The 20,382-nt window shown below is 38.9% G+C and overlaps 1 protein-coding gene across 4 annotated transcripts in view; it reads right to left on the bottom strand.

The window, feature by feature from the left end:
* The window catches only part of USP9X (ubiquitin specific peptidase 9 X-linked), a 131,407-nt gene that overhangs the window by 93,714 nt on the left and 17,311 nt on the right, over positions 1-20,382 (bottom strand). For all 4 annotated transcript variants that reach the window (XM_047765208.1, XM_047765209.1, XM_047765211.1 and 1 more), the window contains exons 2-3: positions 5,758-6,011; positions 1,244-1,389 (exon numbers count right to left, since the gene is read on the bottom strand). In XM_047765208.1, coding sequence (XP_047621164.1) covers positions 1,244-1,389; positions 5,758-5,853 — 242 coding nt within the window. In that variant the 5' untranslated portion in view covers positions 5,854-6,011. The remainder of the gene's footprint in view (positions 1-1,243; positions 1,390-5,757; positions 6,012-20,382) is intronic.

Raw genomic sequence — 20,382 nt, 5'->3', positions numbered from 1 at the left:
GCTGTGGTGTTGGTCACAGACGTGGCTCGGATCGCACATTGCTGTGGCTGTAGTGTGGGCTAGCAGCTATAGCTCTGATTCGACCCCCTAGCCTGGGAACTTCCATATACCATGAGTGAGGCCCTAAAAAGACAAAAAACAAAAAAACAAACCTTTTGGTAATGAGTTAATTATTATTAATAGGAAAAATATTTAAGATAAATGAAGTGAGGAAAACAAGTTACCAAATGGTATTATAGTAAGAATTGAAATCAGCACATAGGATAAAAAAATGCAAATATACACCTTATTGTTAGTAGTAACCTTTAGTTGGGATGGGTGTACCTAAGGAGGAAATTACAAAGAACTTTATCAACATAAATATTTCTATGTGCAACAATACTTTCTTACAATATATTACTTATGTAATCAGATTGTTTTTTTTTTTTCAAAAAATCCAAAGAGTTTTTCTATTTTCCTTGCCATTATATACGTAATAGTGTTAAATGATTTTTATAAAAATTTAGTATGGCAACCAAGGGCCTATAAGCGTGTTTTCCTTACTTTCCTTTTTGGGGGTTGGGGGGGATGTGCCACACCTCTCTAGGACCCACTTATTGAGACCAGACACATGGGGGGGGTTCCCTGACATGCTCTTCCCTTATCTTTTTAAAATCTTTTCCTTCCTGCACACAAGTTTAAACGTTCACTGTCAGTATTCCTTCAAATAATGAAGTGTGTGTATAGGTGGGGGGGGGGGGGTTGTGCTATGAGTATGAAAATGTATATTCTGTATTACACACCCCCCCCAAGATGAAGATCAGGAGAGAGAAATAGCTCAGACGGTTAAATGCCTCAAACTAGGCAAGGATTCTCAAGGGGCAGGCTCTGAGGAACTCAATCTCCTTATGACCTGGTTTATCTCAGGGCTTTGCAAAAATTAAAGTCATCCAGTAACCCACATGCCAATAAGAAAAAAGGGAAATCACACACACGGTTCTACATCAGTAACACATCAGCTAGGGTCATCATCAATAATGTCAACACTTTACTGACACTGTTACTTCTTTTCCTTTTTTAAATCCATTAAGAACCATGGTTGCAAAGTACATGGCAGTGACTAAGATGTTAAGGCCATTTAAGGAGGCATTATGGTTACTATAATATTCCTACCCACTCTCTTTTCTCTTAGTACTAATCACCATACTGAAAAACTGTTGGTTTTCCTGTGTATGACACACATTAAAAAACAAAATCAACTCACCTGTTGATCATGTCATCCAACTTTGCCAGGTCAGTATGTGGAAATGCAGGTTCCTCATCTTCAAGCTGTGGTGGGGCATCACCTTGACCTTGTTCATCTGGGGGAGTTGCCGGGGAATTTTCATTGGAGGAATCAGGTGATGAGGTCTTAATTAAAAATTTAGATATTCCAGATTAGGTTTCTATAACAAAGGTACAATATCTAATAATTCAAAGAACCACAGAGATTAGGCTGAAATAATGTAAATTTTTCAAGAAAATATAATCACTATAAGCTTATGATGTTTCAGGGAAGTTTCTGTGCTACTATGCTTTAAAACAATTTCATTTACTCCTTAACAGCCTAAGGAAGTTTTCTTCTGCCACTTAATAGATGAAAAAAGCAAACTCTTACAATAAGTAATTAGCCCCAAGTCACAAAGCCCCGATTCTGTAGTCAGAAAGTGAATCCGGGTCTAATTTTAAAGTTAGCATACCTTCTCTGCTTCACATTTCCCATTATATGAGCTCTTCATGATAGAAATTATTGAACACATTTCACAGATTTAAAAGTTTGATTTATAACTTTTATTTTTCAATTTAAAGGGCAAAGATAAATTTTACTCCATAATTTCCCTGGTCTCAAACTACCATCCAAACAACTACTAAAACGTCATGCCTGTGGTTTCCTAATAAGTCACATCATTTTCGACTAATATGGCTAATTTTATTCTTTCATTCTTCATTTTCAGTGCATCTTTCACTCCCCCTGCACTTTAGTTATATCTTCACAACTAAGTGAACGAGCTTTTATGATCCTTATTAATTTTGAAAGCAGATGGTATTTTTCTCTTTCAAATTGAAGCCAACTTAAATGTTAGGCTTATTTTACTTATCTGTTCTTGAAGGTAGGTGATGGCCCTTTTAGAGAGGAAGGGCCCTTTTCCCTATCATGTTAGCACTTACTGAACAGATGCATAAATGCTTGTATCAAAGACAGGGAGGTATACCACCGTTAATATGTTCTACTTACAAAGTCTACAGATGGACTCATAGAGCCAATTTTCAAGTATGTGATGAAAACTATGCACATGCTATAGGGCTAGTCCCAAGGCAAAAGAATCAATAGCACAGAATTCAAGTTTTAGAAGCCCAACGGAAATATTTGCATTTCAAGTATGTGACTTGGGAAGTCTGCTGTATTATTTTTTTTAAAGCCTCATTTCCTCTGGTACATATGTTATTATACACATGCTCTCAAAAATCATAAAGACAAAAATAACAATTAAGATACCCCTAACACTACACCAACAGGTGAGCACCAACGGCATTTTCAATTATTTCTTTGCAATTTTTATTCTATGTGACACCCTCCCAACAAAAAACCCTGACTATATACACGAATAAATTTTCAATAAAATTGGGATTATACCTGCTTAAGCCCGTGTCCTTTTCCCTTCAACATTTCAGTATTTTCTCACATCATTAACAATCTTTTTTAAAGAGTTGATTAATGCCCATATGGTTTTAAATGAATTAAACAAAATTAAGACATTTAGTATTCTGCAATTTTTATTGCTAACATACGCAAAACTATCTGAATCTTTCATATATAAATCTTTGTGCTGGACTTGAATTTTTCCTTAGGACAGGACCCTGGAAATATAATTACAACAACAACATAAACTATTCCCTTCAGGGCTACTGACATATACATCGCCAAATTCCATTCCAGAAAATTTGAACCCTCCCATTACCTGCTCCCAAGAGTGTTCATCCCATAGTGCCTTTGCCAAGGCTGTTTCATTTATCATTGAGTGTTACTATACACTAGAGCCTAAAATTCTCTCCTGTGGGAAAACTTTTTTTAAAATATTATATATTAAGTAAAAAATTTGATTTTAGAAATTCCACTTACGCCAATATGAAAAAAGTACATCCCAAAAGCAAGCATGAAGTTGGGTAGAGATTAATGCTATGGTTGCTTCCTTGTGGTCCAGTAAGCATCAAATCTTCAGAAATAACTAAAATCCTAACACTAAAAAGTAAAGAGCAGGAGTTCCCGTCATGGCTCAGCAGAAATGAATCTGACTAGGATCCATGAGGACACAAGTTTGATCCCTGGCCTCACTCTGGCGTTGCCATGAGTTGTGGTGTGGTCGCAGACACGGCTCAGATCTGGTGTTCCTGTGGCATAGGCCAGCGGCTACAGCTCTGATTTAACCCCTAGCCTGGGAACCTTCATATGCCCCAGATGTGGCCCTAAAACGACCAAAAAAAAAAAAACACAAAAAACAGAAAAAACACAAAACAGTCAAAGAGGGATTCTATAAATATCATTCATCCTAAAAAATGTGGAGCTATTTGAAGTTAGAGGACATAATGCATGCAAATGCATAATATTAAGTTGAATATCACACACTTAACAGCTCTAACCATTATCAAGAACACCTTAAATAAAAGTAAGGTTAGAGATTTAATTTTTGTTGAAAGCCATGCAAGCCACAAACATTGCAAAGTTAGGAGTTCATGCACAATGTGGGTTTAAAATGGAAAAGAGAGAGCAAAAGATACTGGAACTCTAAATACAAGCTTCTGGTTTAAAAATAGAAATCTCTGGCATCCAACACAAACTTTTGACTATGTTTAAAGAAACATGAATACTGGCTAACAAATTTATGACACAAGAAAGACTTAACAACTCTGTCCAAGACTTGTGACCATATACTTAAAGTATTCCATGTCCTAAAAGTGGGAGCTGGAGAGGAAAAGGAATAAAGTTGACACATTTATTTGGAAAAAAATTAAAACCAGACTTGCTCACTTCTCTAAAACGGCAGAGGTAGAGGATGAAAAGGAGGAGTGAGGAGGGAGGGAGAACGCGTGCACACAAACATAGCCAGTTCCTATCATACCTGCAATAGAGACTATCTAATCTATAATAGCTGGACACTAAGAACTTCTCTCCAAATGAGAGATGTAAGCACTCTACAATAACAATTCCCACAGAATTCTACATAAACAGGTACCAAGTGTAAGCAGCAAGTTTGTGATTCACGTGCATGCACCTCAGCTACAAATTCGCCTCTAAGCGCTAGTTGAGCTGCATATCCTAAGTTTTAATGTCTGTCTTATTAAGTTTAATATTCCCCAATATAAAAGTGCATACAATAGAAGGCTTAATATCAATCACCTAAACTTCCACTTCAAGAAATGAGAAAAAGAATAGCCATCTAAATCCAGAAGAAGTAAAAGGAAGAGTAAAAGCATTCAAGTGGGAAGGAGGGAAAGAGTTAAAGCCAAAAGTTGGTTTCCAGGAATGTTTAATGAAATGGATTAATAATCCTTTAGGAAAGAGTAATCGGGACAAAGAACACAAATGAGCACTATCAGAAATGAAAAAGGAGCTGTTATCACAGCCCCTAGGACAATAAAAAGAAAAAAAACAGGAGTTCCCGTCATGGCGCAGTGGTTAACGAATCCGACTAGGAACCATGAGGTTGCGGGTTCGGTCCCTGCCCTTGCTCAGTGGGTTAAGGATCTGGCGTTGCCGTGAGCTGTGGTGTAGGTTGCAGATGCGGCTCGGATCCCGCGTTGCTGTGGCTCTGGCGTAGGCCGGTGGCTACAGCTCCGATTGGACCCCTAGCCTGGGAACCTCCATATGCCGAGGGAGCGGCCCAAGAAATAGCAACAACAACAACAAAAACGACAAAAGACAAAAAAAAAAAACAAACCAATATTATAAACAACTTTACTCCAATAAATTTGATAATCTAGGTGAAGTGGACAAATAAATGCCTCGAAAAACACATTACCAAGAGACACGGGGGGGGGGGGGGGGGGGGGGGGGGAGAAAATCAGAAAATTCCCCTACTTAAAAAACAATTGGATCTGCAATTATAACCTTTTCACAAATAAAGCCCCAGGCCAGATGGTTTCAGCAGTAAAATCCAAAGAATTAATGAAGAAATAACTGAAATCTTACACAAATTCATCCAGAGTACAAAAAAATAAAGAGCTTGAGTTCTGAGGCCATCATAAAATCTTGATAACAGAACCTATTTTAAACTCTTTGCAAACATTATTTTATTTGATCCTCTTAAGGCTCCTATGAAGTAGTAACAACACTATTGTTATCCTTATCTTACAGCTGAAAAACTAAGGCTAAAAGGTCACATAATTTACCCAGTCATAAAGCTAGTATGGTGCAAAGCTAAAATTTGAACACAAGTAGTATGGCTTGAGTCAATGCTCTAACAATAGGCTACATCAAATGATTTAATGCTTTGCTCCAGAACCGACACAAGGCTTAAAAATTTAATTTTAAAGATTACAAGAAAAAAAAAAAAGAACTACATACTCACTCAAGCATCACCATTTACAGCACTTGAGTTTCTTGTCAAAGCAAAGACCTGTTTACTTTGCTTAAAATAAGGCTTATGGTTACTTCACAAATTATTCAGAACATGCTCCATTATTTAGTATCTCATAATAGATATACCAACGTAGCTTTAAGTAGAATCTTAAATGTCCTACCTGATTCTGTTGGAGGGGGGGCTGAGACTGTCCATCAGGAGCCTGGCCCTGGCTGTCATTCCCTCCTACTGGAGAGCCACGAGTCGTGGCTGTCATACTCGACACAGGGCAAATCTTTGCAATTTTGTCTGCTTATGTAGTTGTCTTGAAAAAAGAAATTATAGTCCACTTATAGAAGATGAAGTACCAGCATTTGTCAGTCTTAAAAAGCTCCAATTCAAGAATAAACCATCTTGCAGAGACCATTGCATAACCTACAAGCAGGAAAAAAGCACATTTGTTTTAGACATAAAAAACATGAATTAAAGAACTGGTCAAATTTAGTATTACCAGTGAATCTAGTCAGGCTATACAAATAAGAGGACAATGTGAAAAGCTGAAGTTTTACTAATATGATATTTAACTTAAACCAGTAATGGTACATTAGATGTTATGTCAAGAAAACATGCAAGTATAGCCCTATGACATAATATTTCAATTTCCTCCTGGGCCTCCAAAGGCATTATCAAGGTATTTACTTAGCTACATGCAGTGGCACAAACTGTCTTCAATTTGCTAATGCCTTAAATACATTGTAAAAATTCAAGACATTAACCAAGTAATATAGTCCAATTTTTTTTGCTGTACCTGCAGCATATATGGAACTCACACCATAGCTGTAACCAGGGCCACAGCAGTAATACCAGATATCCTTAACCAGCTAAGCCACAAGGGAACTCCGAGAATGATTTTAATAAAAGTGTTTCATAAATACCACACAGCAATTCTCAAAAAACACTTAATTTTCTTTTCCTTTTCTATAATGTACTATGCAGGGTTATTGAATATTTGAGCTAAGAATTTGAAAATAATGTGTTCATATATAACTTGGAAAAGACTGAATAGAAAAAAAAAATCAAAGATAAACACTACAACTAAGTTACTCAAGAATAGCATGGCCACCTTTCTTAAAAAATTCCATTCAATTCCTCCAGTGGAGGAAGTAGACGGGAATATCACCCTGCTTTACTTGATTTCAAGTAGTCTTGATGTTCTCAAGGAGGTTATTTTCCAAGTCACTGATATTTAGGCATTCATAGCAGGGTTAGAACAAACTTTCCACCAAGTCAAAGCAGCAGTATCCTACACAGAATTGAGCAACTCAATAATTCTATTCATTTAAAATGACACAAGACCACTACACTTCCTAAAGAAACACTGAAATTCAACAAATCACAATTGAGAAAATTTACTGTATGTATAAAGTAGAGTTTTAAGTTTAATGTTTTATTTTAGAAAAACAAAAGTACTGTAAGGGTCACTGTTCTCCCTCCCTTCATTCAGATTTTACCACAATGCATCTTGGATTTTCTCCAACACTAAATATAACCGAAATGGCAATATTAGATTGCCTTTAGAATACAAAGCATTTTTTCCACATTCAAACTTAGCATACCAACATCTTCCGAGATGGTAAGAGCATCGCCTTTACCTGGAAAAAGGTTGGCAACCTAGAATACTAAGTAACCTTGTATTACATAAACAGCAACCATTTTTATTTATTTTAAACTTTACAGAACTGAATTTCTACCGCAGCTTTCAAGCAGGAGGGCCTTAATAACAGGAGAAACCTTCAGGACAAAGAAGGGTCCTTCTCTACAGGGTCGTTATTCCATCTCTGCTCAAACTTTCCCTATATTCTAGAAGCTCTCCTTTTATTTTCATTTATTTATTTTTGCTTTTTAGGGCCACGCCCATGGCATATGGAGGGTCCCAGGCTAGGGGTCTAATTGGAGCTGTAGCTGTTGGCCTACATCACAGCCACAGCAACACAGGATCCGGGCCATGTCTGTGACCTACACCACAGCTCACAGCAATGCCGGATCCCAGTCAGATTTGTTAACCGCTGAGCCACGACGGGGAACTCCTAAAAGCTCTTCTTTTATACAGCACACATAAACTCTCCACAATTGCATATAGATAATTCTAGTATACTTTAAGAGTTCCTTTTCTTTCTTTTCATCCAAAAAATTAAAGATGTTTAAATAAAAACTCAAAGCGTATTGGTCACTGAAGAGATAAATGCCGAGTGTCTATAATGGGCCACATATTGTTGTAAGCATAAGGGACTATATGGCAGTACACAGCAGGCAGGCAAATCGCTCTGCTCTTGTGGAATGAACATTGCAGACTGAGGAGAGAGACAAGCAACAATGCTAAGTCTAATATGCCAACAAATTATTTCCTCTACTGGTCATCGAAATGAGCTTCTTAAGAAAATAACTCAATGTATCATCCTTAAATATATCCATTGCAACTATCTTGTGAATTTTACCTATTCCGGTTTTTTGGTACCAAATCAAAGGGGAAAATTATTCAATTAGCTTTCTTCATTTCTAATGCTTTTCTCTGTTTAACTGACATCTATTACCCTGTTTTTCTCTTCTTAAATACTTAACCAGAGGTGAGAGACACAATGGTGAAACACAAGTTGTACCTATTTAACCTTCCATCAGGCACTAGACTTTACTACTTTGGCCAAACACTACAAAATGAAAACCTTAATTACAACTGTCTCAGACAAAGTGTTATCTTGCAATTAATACTCTAGCACATAACAGAAAGAAAGCATAACTTACTACGCTGATTTGCGTTCCTTTCGTGGCTCAGTGGCAAGGAACCCAACTAGTACCCATGAGGACATGGGTTTGACCCCTGGCCTCACTCAGTGGGTTAAGGATCTGGCATTGTTGTGACTGTGGCATAGCCTGGTAGCTGCAGCTCTGATTCCTAGCCTGGAAACTTCCATATGCCATAGGTGTGGCCCTAAAAAGCAAAGTAAGAATAATAATAGTAATAATAATTTTTAAAAATTATCCTGATTTAAAATTTTAATGTAAAATGTATAAATATTTCATCTTTATTATAACCCAATATGAAGCATCTTTTAAGTATTGAGCTTTATCTCAAAATAACTATTTTAGAGCTTGAAAATACTTATTTTTAAGCCAATAGTACTCAGAACTTTTTAAATTTTAAACTGAAATTTCTATTGCTATGACAGGTTCAATATGCTTAAAAGTAAACTTTTTTTTTTTTTGGTTTTTCTTTTTGTCTTTTGTCTTTGTTGTTGTTGCTATTTCTTGGGCCGCTCCCTCGGCATATGGAGGTTCCCAGGCTAGGGGTCCAATCGGAGCTGTAGCCACCGGCCTACGCCAGAGCCACAGCAACTCGGGATCCGAGCCGCATCTGCAACCTACACCACAGCTCACGGCAACGCCAGATCCTTAACCCACTGAGCAAGGGCAGGGACCGAACCCGCACCCTCATGGTTCCTAGTCGGATTCGTTAACCACTGCGCCACGACGGGAACTCCAAAAAGTAAACTTTTTGTGCATTGTTGTCTGGAACAAAGTATACTATCCTACATAGCAGAAATGACACACAGGATAGTACAGGTTTGACACACTTCCAAGGACGCACAGAGAAATTACCAAAATTCCCAAACTGTATGAAACGACACAAAAATAGCAACTAACAGTTATGAGCATTTAATGATCTGTGCAATAGCTGGACTTCCAAGGTTTTTTTTTTTTTATCCTTTCTAGGAAAACATATTGATACGAGTAAAAATGATTGGGGGATAATCCTGACTCTAATATATAGATACAGTAAAGCTGTTTGCAAATGAAGTTAACTAATTATTTAACTACTAATTATTATTACTTGTGACAAAGCTTATACATAATTATATTCAGACACTATGATCCATAACTACCCTAGTGGGTAAGACAGAAGACTTTAGTATTTATACAATCCAAACTTTTTCTTTTGTGGACCTTTGGTTCCATTCCATTTGAGGTTGCTACGTGGCTCTGGAATTCTGTACCCGATTATTTACAATCGTGTGGTTGTGCACCCAAACCAAGCATTCTCAACTAGGTGTCCTACAAGACAACTTAATTCTGACACTATTTACCTGGAGATAGCTTCAGATCCCACAGGCTAAAGGCTCAGTCTTACAAGACTGCCCCTCTCCCGACTTCAGATGCCAGTCACAAGTCCAGGCTGTCACCATGGAGGGTCCAAGGACTTCCTCCTTGGATTTGATTAATTTGCTTGAGCAGCTCACAAAACTCAGAGAAACATTTTACTTACTAGATCACTGACTTATTATAAAAGGATGTAACTCAGGTACAGCCAGATGGCAGAGATGTGTAGGGCAAGGTGTAGGGAAAGGGAGCTAAAGTTCCATGCCCTTCCTGGCCTCACCACTCTCCCCGCATCTCCATGTGCTCATCAACCTGGAAGCTCTCTGGATCCCATCTTCTCGGGTTTTTACAAAGGTTTCATTACATAGGCACAACTGATTAAATCAGTGGCCATCAAGGACTCTAGCCCCTCTGCCCTTCCTTCACAAAGAGAGGGGGAAAAGTATTCACGAGGTTGGCTCCCCTGGCAACCAGCCCCCTATACCTAGGGGCTTTTCAAAGTCATCTTAAGATGACACTTTTGCGATTCTCATCATGGATGAAGACCAAATATGTATTTATTATTAATCATAGTATCACAGACTCTTTTCCAGTTCTATCTTCATTAGCACATTACTCTAGAAAAGTTATGAGCACTTATGTATCAGGCAAAATACTAGGTGCTTTACTTGCATAACTTCATTTAATCGTAAGGACACCTATTCTATATGATTATCAGTCCAATTTAACAGAAGCTAAGATAGTAAATAACCTGAGCTTATGCAAGGCGACAGTAACATCTGTTAAGATTTTCAAAGCCATTGGCTCTTCCATTTACACCATAAAGCTCCCAAGACATTGCTGTTCTCTCCAAATTTGAAGAGGAAGATTTTAAGAGGAAAAAAGGAGGGGACAAGGAAAAGAGATTGCTCTCTCTCTCTTTTTTTTTTTTTTTGGTCTTTTTAGACCAAAATACTTCTTTAATGGTCCACAAGGTCCCAGAAAACCCAAAGTCAGTCTCATCTTGCAAATACCCCACCTAAAGCTGGTTCAAACTCCAGTTCACTTTGACTTCTTGTTCCTTCAAAATGTACTTCCTCATGCTGATAATGGAGCCTTTGCAAAAGCAGTCTTAGCTTTGCCCACACTGATTCACCCACTAGCCCTCAATTCTCCTTACTCAGAATTCATCAAAAAATCCTATCTGATGGAGTTCCCGTCGTGGTTAACCAATCCGACTTGGAACCATGAGGTTGTGGGTTCAGTCCCTGGCCTTGCTCAGTGGGTTAAGGATCCGGTGTTGCCGTGAGCTGTGGTGTAGGCTGGCGGCTATAGCTCTGATTCGACCCCTAGCCTGGGAACCTCCATATGCCATGGGAGAGGCCCTAGAAAAGGCAAAAAGACAAAAAAAAAAAAAGGAAGAAGAAGAAAAGAAAAAGAAAGAAAGAAAAGAAAAAACCTATCTGAGGTTCTCAAGAGGGTTGGAGACATGGCTTGGATCATCAGTGTCGAAAAATGAGACACATGCACATGGGGAGATCTCAACAAGGCTCTGCTCTTTGCAGAAGGGCACAGGTACTCCAAAAAGTGCCGGCACCGGCACTGAACAAAGGACCCTCCCCTATTTCTCCCTAACGCAGGTGATGGACCTGTCCTCCTTCCCATAGTCAGGTCAGGGGGCACATTCTTCCCGGTTGGCTATTTTGAAACAAATTGTTACTGGAAGAAGAGGGGAAGGTGGGGGGGGGGGGGTCGCAGGAAGGTGAAACTGCAGCAAAATGGGAGTAACCAAGATTTCCTTTGATAGAAAAGACATTATGCTACTTTCCACAAGAGGAAGCTGCACTTTTACTTCACAGCACCTGTGTTGATCTCTCTCCCTAGCAAAACATAAAAGTTTCATAAGGGCATGGAGTTTCCTCCTGAAGCAGCAGGTTAAGGATCCAAACTTAACTGTTGTTACTGCAGCAGCTTGGGTCGCTGCTATGGCATGGGTTCCATCCCAGGCCAGAGAACTTCCACACACTGCAGGCGTGGCCAAAAGAAAAAGCTCCATAAGGGCAGAAACTGAGCTTTGCCAATCATTGAATCCTAAGGCTTCATTAGCACATGATAAGCAAGCATTCAAAAACAAAAGGGGGAGGTAGTAAAATATCACTAAGTCAAACCCTCTCCCTTCCAATCTCCAATTTCTCTTTATGCGTCCAACATTATTTTTCTGCCTCCTACTCATACCACTCCAATGGGCTAGAGCCCAATTTTAACAGCATCGTGGATGGTCTCCATACTACCAATCTGTTTAGCATATTATTTTTTTGTTTTTATTTATTTATTTATTTTAGGGCTGCACCCACAGCATTATGGATGTTCTCAGGCTAAGGGGTCAAATCAGAGCTACAGCTGCCAGCCCGTGCCACAGCCACAGCCAAGCCAGATCCCCAACCCACTGAGCAAGGCCAGGGATCCAACCCACAACCTCATGGATACTAGTGGGATTAATTTCCGCTGAGCCACGATGGAACACCCTGTTTAGTATGTTATTGCTAAAGTAATCTCCCAACACTTTCCCTCTCTGAAGTGGCTTCCCCTCAATGTTTTACATAAGTACTATTGCTCAAGGTCATTCACAATCAGCCCTAACTTATTTTTCCAAGGCCATTTCTCATTCCCCAATTTCAACACTCACAGCCAGGTCGACAAGCCTTAGAAACTGGGGCAGAATAAATAGACAAAGTGGTAGAGCCAGGATTCTAACCCAGGGAGTACAAGCTGCAGGGTTCTACAGTTTTAACTACCACATCATGCATGAATAATGTTTGAAAATAAGGAAAAAAAACTACCATTCATCTTATCATATCCACACCTCCAAGATAAACTATCAAAACGTCTGTGATGCAAAAGCACATTTTATAAAAATGGATTTTTCACTTAATTTATAATTTCTCCAGGTTTAGTATTCTTTTATATTCACCGTTAATGGCTACCTATCACAGAATTTTCTTTTCAAGTACAATATCTATATTCCTAAGAAATCTGACAGTCAAAAACCACGTCAAGTTAAAATACAACTTTCTTTTTTTGCTTTTCAGGGCCGCACTAGAGGCATATGGAGGTTCCCAGGCTAGGGGTCCAATCTGACCTACAGCCACCAGCCTACGCCACAGCCACAGCAACGCAGGATCCAAGCCGCGTCTGTGACCTACACCACAGCTCAGGGCAACACCAGATCCTTAACCCGGCCAGGGATCAAACCCGCAACCTCATGGTTCCTAGTCGATTTGTTTCTGCTGCACCATGACAGGAACTCCTAAAATGTAACTTTCACTCAAGAGTAAAGACCTTTCTTTTTCTAGCTCCACCAGCCATGCCATTATCATTAGAACAGGACTCGTCGTTATTATACATGGAATTCCACACAGTATTATACACAGAATCAGAGTTCCTGCTGTGGCACAATGGGTTAATAATCTAGCATAGTCTCTGTGGCAGCTGGGCACAGTGGGTTAAGGATCCAAATTGCTACAGTTTTGGTTTAGGTCTCAGTTGTGGCTGGGATTGGATCCCTGGCCAGGGAATTTGTATATACCATGGGAGGGGCCGAAAAAGAAGAAAAAAAAAATTTACACAAAACCAGTCAGGGCAGCTATCTATAGTAAACACAAGTTCCCCTTCCCCTTGTGTGATGTGAGTTCTAGATCGCTTTAAATTCAATAATAACTCAGGCTAATGCAAATGAAGATGTTTCATTAATCTTTGTTAGGTCTAAATATATTACTTAAGCTAAATGCTCATGCTCTACTATCACCACTATTAAACACACACACCCCCTTAATTTCACTAAGTCACTTAGTAAATTCACTACTACTTCTTATGGATAACATCCTGGAAGTCATCACAACGGAACTGTCCGGCATTCTAAACTCTTTGTGGCAACAAAAATTTATTCGTTTAGAAATGCTCAGTACTCAGTACTAAGTGTCTGTCAAGTCACATGCACACAATTATGTTACTAGAAGCTTTTACACGTACATGAAAGCTTCAATAAATTCCCGAATCCTTTCCAAGGCGTTCTCAAATATCAATTTTCAAGTGGCTGTAGGCAATGAGTAATTTTAAATTAAAAATGACTTGTGGAATAACGGCATCCGAAGCTCTGTGAACACTCTTCCCAGTGAAACAACCCTGATAAAAATCCATTACAGAGTACAGGGAAGTTCATGCCTGAGGGTACACTAGAAAACAATGGAGACTGAGGTAGTAAAGAGGCTTGGGTGTCTTAGTTAGCTAGAAGCTTACCAGAAAGAACCAGGGAAAAAGACAGCTAAGAAGAGCCTCTCCGAGGTCAGTACAAACCTCAAAGACTGACCTCAAAGATTACCCCTTGGAAAGTGGGGAAAATTGAGTTGGATTAAGATTGTGGGGCAATTAAATCCCAGGGCATCACTTAAAACAATGTAGCAATCAGCCAACATTTAGGGGAGACTAACATTTGCATGTGATACCAACAGAGGGAGACAGCATGACAGAGATACCACGGAAATACACAAAGCCTTGCTAAAACCACTGTCATCCCAGGGTTAACTGTGTGCCTAAAGAAGGCTGTGCCTTCTGAAAAGCAACATCACAGCCTGAATACAGGGAAAATAGACTTCTTTAAAGTAGTCTAGCCAGAGAGTTCCCTTTGTGGCTCAGTGGTTAACGAACCCAAATAGGATCCAAAAGGATGTGGGTTCTATCCCTGGCCTCACTCAGTGGGTCAAGAATCTGGCGCTGCTGTGAGCTGTGGTGTAGGTCACAGACACAGCTCGGATCCCACGTTGCTGTGGCTGTGGTGCTGGCCGGCAGCACACTCTGATTCGACCCCTAGCCTGGAAACTTCTATATGCCGAGAGAGTGTGGTCCTAAAAAGAGCAAAAATTAATAATAATAATAATAATAAAGTAAGTAGTCTAGCCAGGAGTTCCCTTGCGGCACAGCAAGTTAAGTTTCCGGCATAGTCACTGAAGCAGCTTGGGCTGCTGTTTTGACATGGGTTGGATCCCTGGGCTGGGAATTTTTGCATGCTGTGGACAGGACCAAAAATAAATAAAAAACAAAGTAGTCTAGCCAGTCAGTAGACAAGTAAGCAAGCAAACAACAAGACCCTGAGAACGGGGAATAGCGGGGAATCGGTATGCAAATCTGCTTACATTATATGAAACGTCTAGTTTACACAACAAATAAAATCACTACATATGCAAGGGAACAGGAAAGTGTGGCCCATACACAGGGTTATGGAAAAAAACAGGCAAAAGAAACTGACTTTGAGTGGGTCTACATATCAGACTTGGCAAAATAAAAACAACTTCAAACAACTATTGGAAGTTATGTTCAAAAAACTAAAGGAAACTGTGCTTAAGAGAGGTCAAGGGAAATGTGATGACAACATTTAAACAGCAAATACTGCATGATCCCACTTATATGTGATATACAGAGTAGCCAAATTCATGGAGACATAAGTAGGAGGGTGATTATCAGGGACTAGGGGAGAGAGAGGCAGGGGGAGTAACTGCTTAATGGGCACAGTTTCAGTGGGGAAAAATGACAAAGTTCTGGAGATATATGGCGGTAATGGTTGCACAATAACATGATTGCACTTAATGCCACAAAACTGTACACATAAAAAGTTAAAATGGTACATTTTACAACTACGTACATTTTACCACTCAAAAAGAAGGGTATGGACAACAAATGTTGGTAAGGATGTTAAGAAATTGGGACCATCACACACTGCTCGCAAGAATGCAAAATGGTATATACAGCTCCTTTACGAAATAGTTTGGCAATTTCCCAAACAGTAAAACACAGAATTATCAAATGACCCAGTCATTCCACTCCTAGGTATATGTTCAAGAGAAAGAACAGGTCCATACCCAAAACAGGTAAATGAATGATTATAGCAGGATTAATCATACTAGTCAAAATATGGAAACAGCTCAAATGTCCATAAACTAATGAATGAACAGAATGTGGTGTATCCATACAATATTTTTCAGTCATAAAAAGAAATATAGTTCTGATATCTGCTACAACATGAGTAAGTCTTTAAAACACCATGCCAAGTGAAATAAGCCATATACAAAAGGATAAATTCATCAACAGAAAGTAGAGGTTACCAGGGGCTAGGGGAAAAGAAAGATGGAGAATTATAGGTTAATGGTTACAAAATTTCTGTTCGGGGTGATGAACTAGTTTTGGAAATAGTGGTGATGGTTGTATAATATTGTGAAGATAGTAGATATTGCGAATATTATAAATAAAGACAGTAAATTGTACACATGAAATGGATAAAGTGCCAAATTTTTGATAGACATTTTTAACACAATTTTTTAAATTGACAGGACAAAAACTATAGCACTGTTTAAAATTCATCTGTTTAAAGTTAAACAGATGAATTGTGGTGTTCCTGTTGTGGCTCAGTGGGTTACAAACCTGACTAGTATCCACAAGGATTCGGGTTTGAACCCTGGCCTCACTCAGTGGGTTAAGAATCTGGTGTTGTCACAAGCTACACCACAGGTCGAAGATGCAGTGTAGGCCAGCAGCTGTAACTTCGATTTGACCCTTAGCCTGGGAACTTTCATATGCTGCAGGTGTGGCCCTAAAAAGCAAAAAAAAAAAAAAAGATGAATTGTAAGATATGTGAGTATCAATAAACCTGTTAAGAGAAAAGGATATTAACAAAAAAAAAAACATAGAAAAATTATTAAAAGGAATTATATACATTAGAAAAAATTCACTTAAGGCAAAAGAAATGAGTAAAGAAAGGAATAAGAAGACACAACAGGAGTTCCCGTCGTGGGGCAGTGGTTAACGAATCCGACTAGGAACCATGAGGGTGAGGGTTCGGTCCCTGCCCTTGCTCAGTGGGTTAATGATCCGGCGTTGCCGTGAGCTGTGGTGTAGGTTGCAGAGGCCAGAGGCGGCTCGGATCGCACATTGCTGTGGCTCTGGCGTAGGCCGGGGGCTGCAGCTCTGATTCGACCCCTAGCCTGGGAACCTCCATATGCCGCGGGAGTGGCCCAAAGAAATAGCAAAAAGACAAAAAAAAAAAAAAAAGACAGAACAAGTAAAATAGCAGACATAAACAAAGCCTAATCAACATTAAATGCAAATGGATCATAAAATCCAATCAAAATGCAAAGACTTGGATTTAAAAAGGAAAATCCAATCACGTGTTGTCAATAGGAGAAAGTTTTTTTTAAATGATTTTTATTTTTTCCATCATAGCTGGTTTACAGTGTTCTGTCAGTTTTCTACTATACAGCAAGGTGACCCAGTCACACGTACATATATACATTCTTTTTCTCACATTATCATGCTCCATCACAAGTGCCTAGATATGGCTCCCAGTGCTACACAGCAGAAACCCATTGCTTATAGATTTTTGGATTGAAGGACATAAACTGGTGGAATGTGAAAGGATGGGAAAATATACATCATGCAAAACAGCAACCATAAGAAAGCTGGAGTGACTCAATGAGAAAAAAAGACTGTGAGACAAAAAAAAAATTACTAAAGGGGAACACTACAATAATGGGGTCCAATCATCAGGAAAATTTAATCACACACACACACAACCAAAGAGAGCCTCAAAATATATGAAGCAAGTCTGACAAAAGGAAAGGAAACCAGACAATTCAACAATAATAAAGACTTCAGCACTTTCAGTAATGGATAAAACTAAGCAAAAGATCCACAAGAGAAGACCTTCTTAACAACTCCATACACCAACTAGATCATACAGATATCTATAGAGCACTCTACCCAACAGTAGAATATACAGGCCTCTTGAGTATACATGAACATCCTCTAGGACAGACCACATTAGGCTGTAAATTGTTTCAATAAACTTAAAGGACTGAAACACAGTGGAGTAAAATTAGAATTCAGCCAAAGCAAATTTGGGAAATTCACAAAAATGTGGAAATTAAATAACGTTTTTTGCCACAGTAATTATATTCAAACCATTTACTAGTTCCTCAGTTGATTTCCCTTATATAAAATCCTGCCATCTACAAATAATAAAAATTCCGAATTCTCCTTAAAGATAAAACTAAACTAAAACCTTGTCACTGAAATATACTGTAACACTATTTTTTCTCTTGCTTAATGTGTATATAAAACAGAAGAAATTTAGGTGCACAAAAAATTAAACTAAAAGAGCATACCTATTTAATCTATTTCAAACCAATCCTATGAAGGGATTGGAAGGGAGGAGAGAAATTAGGAAAACAGTATTGAATAAGAGTAGAAAAAGAACCAAAAAGTAAATCAGAGAAGCAATGGGGCAGGAGTGACAGTTAACACCTATGGAGCAGTTATCATGTGCCAGGCTGTCACTTAAAACGTTCTGCTCTATTAACTCACTTAATATAATCTCAAGAGGTAAGTACTCATTATTACCATTTTACAGATGGAAAAATCTGAGGTACATAAAGGTAGTCTGACAAAGATGAAATAACTAACAGGGGACAAAGCTAGCAAGTTAAATTTCAAGACTAGACACCTTGGTATCAACAGCTCTACTCACCCCCTTGCCATTCTACATTGCTATTACTCTCTACTTCAGTGCTATAGGAGGTGAGACCACAGAGGGGAGAAAATAGAACAACTTCATTAATCCTTTTGTGTCAGACATTCACTCTTGTTAAAGGTCTCAAAATTGGGAGTTCCTGTTGTGGCTCAGTGGTTAACGAATCCGACTAGGAACCACGAGGTTTCGGGTTGATCCCTGGCCTCGCTCAGTGGGTTAAGGATCTGGTGTTGTCGTGTACTGTGGTGTAGGTTAGCTCGGATCTGACGTTGCTGTGGCTGTGGTCTAGGCCAGTGGCTGCAGTTGAGAATTCGACCCCTAGCCTGGGAACCTCCATATGCCATGGGTGCAGCCCTAAGGACAAAAGACAAGTAAATAAATTTCTACTTTGGTACTTATGTGTAATCTTGGGCAAAGTTCTCAAACCTCTTTGAGACTGAGGACATAAGGCTATGGTGCTTGTGATGATTAAACGAGGTAATGATTATCTTTAAATGTGAGGGCTGTCCAGTTAAGTATCAGTTCCCTTTTCTCTCAATAACATTCCATTGGAGGGGAGATGCTTTAAAGACAGCTATTTGTAATTTAGTACTGAGTATGGAACATGTGTTGTGGGTTTTGTAGTGGAAAAGACTTGGTAAATATGAAATCTGTTCTGCTATAAAACATTCACAGGCATACCTCAGAGATGCAGTTTCAATTCTAAACCACCATAATGAAGCAAATATCGCAAAGTGAGTCCACGAATTTTTTGGTTTCCCAGTATACACAGAATTATGTTTATTGCACTGTAGTCTAAGTGTGCAATAGCATTATGTCTAAAAACACAATGTACATACCTTAATTTAAAATTACTTTATTAGGAGTTCCCATTGTGGCTCAGCGGGAATGAACCCAACTAGGATCTATGAGGATGTGGGTTCAATCCCTGGCCTTGCTCAGTGAGTTAGGATCTTGGCATTGCTGCGAGCTGTGGTGTAGGTCACAGACACAGCTTGGGTGCCATGGGTGCTGTGGCTGTGGCATAGGCCGGCCGCTGCAGCTCTAATTCAACCCCGAGCCTGGGAACCTCCATATGCCATGGGTGTGGCCCTAAAAAGGAAAAAAAAAATTTTAATTTTAAAAATTAAAAAAAAACAAAAACACTTTAGTAACAAAAATCACTGATCACAGATCACCATAACAAATGATGGAAAAGTTTGAAATATTCTGAGCATCACCAAAATGTGACAGACACAAAGTGAGTAAATGCTGTTAGAAAAATGGCACCAGTAGACCTGCTCAATGCAGGACTGCCACAAACCTTCAATTGGTAAAAAAAAAAAAAAAAAAAAAAACCGCATTATCTGCTGAGAGCATTAAGCGAAGCATAATAAAGTAAGGTATGCCTCTGGTTTTATAATGGGATTTAGCTCACTGGCAAATGCCAGTAAACACACCTGCAAATCGTGTGAGTTCATAAGCAACTTTCTCCTCAATTCATTAATGTTTTGCACCAAGTAACAGCAACTGAATGCTGCATGAGGGTGGGGGATTAAGTTCTGGACAGGACAGCCATCACCCTACAAAAAAATGTTCTTGGCTCAGTCTGGCCACATGCTGTCTTGGAAATACATATACTGTTCCTCCCAGTCTTTGTGCATTTTTAACTTTATTTCAGCCTTGTCTCCCTAACTCAGTAACCTCAATCATTCCTTAAACGGAAGGTTTCTATTAGGTTACCTTTAAAAAAAAAAAAAAAAAAAAGAGAGAGAGAGTCCTATATTTACTATAATCTGTTAGGAATTTAGGATTTTTTAAACTGTGTTTATTTTATTGGAAGTTTCTATTGTTGTTAGTGCTCTAATTACAAAGTTACATGGCTTATGAGTGATCAGTTTGCTCTCGATCCTGTTTTCCCCACAAGCCCTGTTGCTTTTTGGTGCATGATTTTGCAGATCGCAAGATTGTTCAGCAATTGTAACTTAACAGATATACTTAATAACAGATTGTATTTAACCTCTGATATCTTTTTCTCCCCCTCTCTCAAGGTGGCTAATACCTTCAGAAATTACTGGGAAGCTTTAATAGAATACACGTGAAGTGCCATGCACATAGAAG

The sequence above is a fragment of the Phacochoerus africanus genome, chromosome X (genome assembly GCF_016906955.1).
Source record: "Phacochoerus africanus isolate WHEZ1 chromosome X, ROS_Pafr_v1, whole genome shotgun sequence".
NCBI classification, from domain to species: domain Eukaryota; kingdom Metazoa; phylum Chordata; class Mammalia; order Artiodactyla; family Suidae; genus Phacochoerus; species Phacochoerus africanus.
The sequence above is the reverse complement of the archived record's forward strand: the minus strand, read 5'-3'. Positions and strand labels throughout refer to the sequence as shown.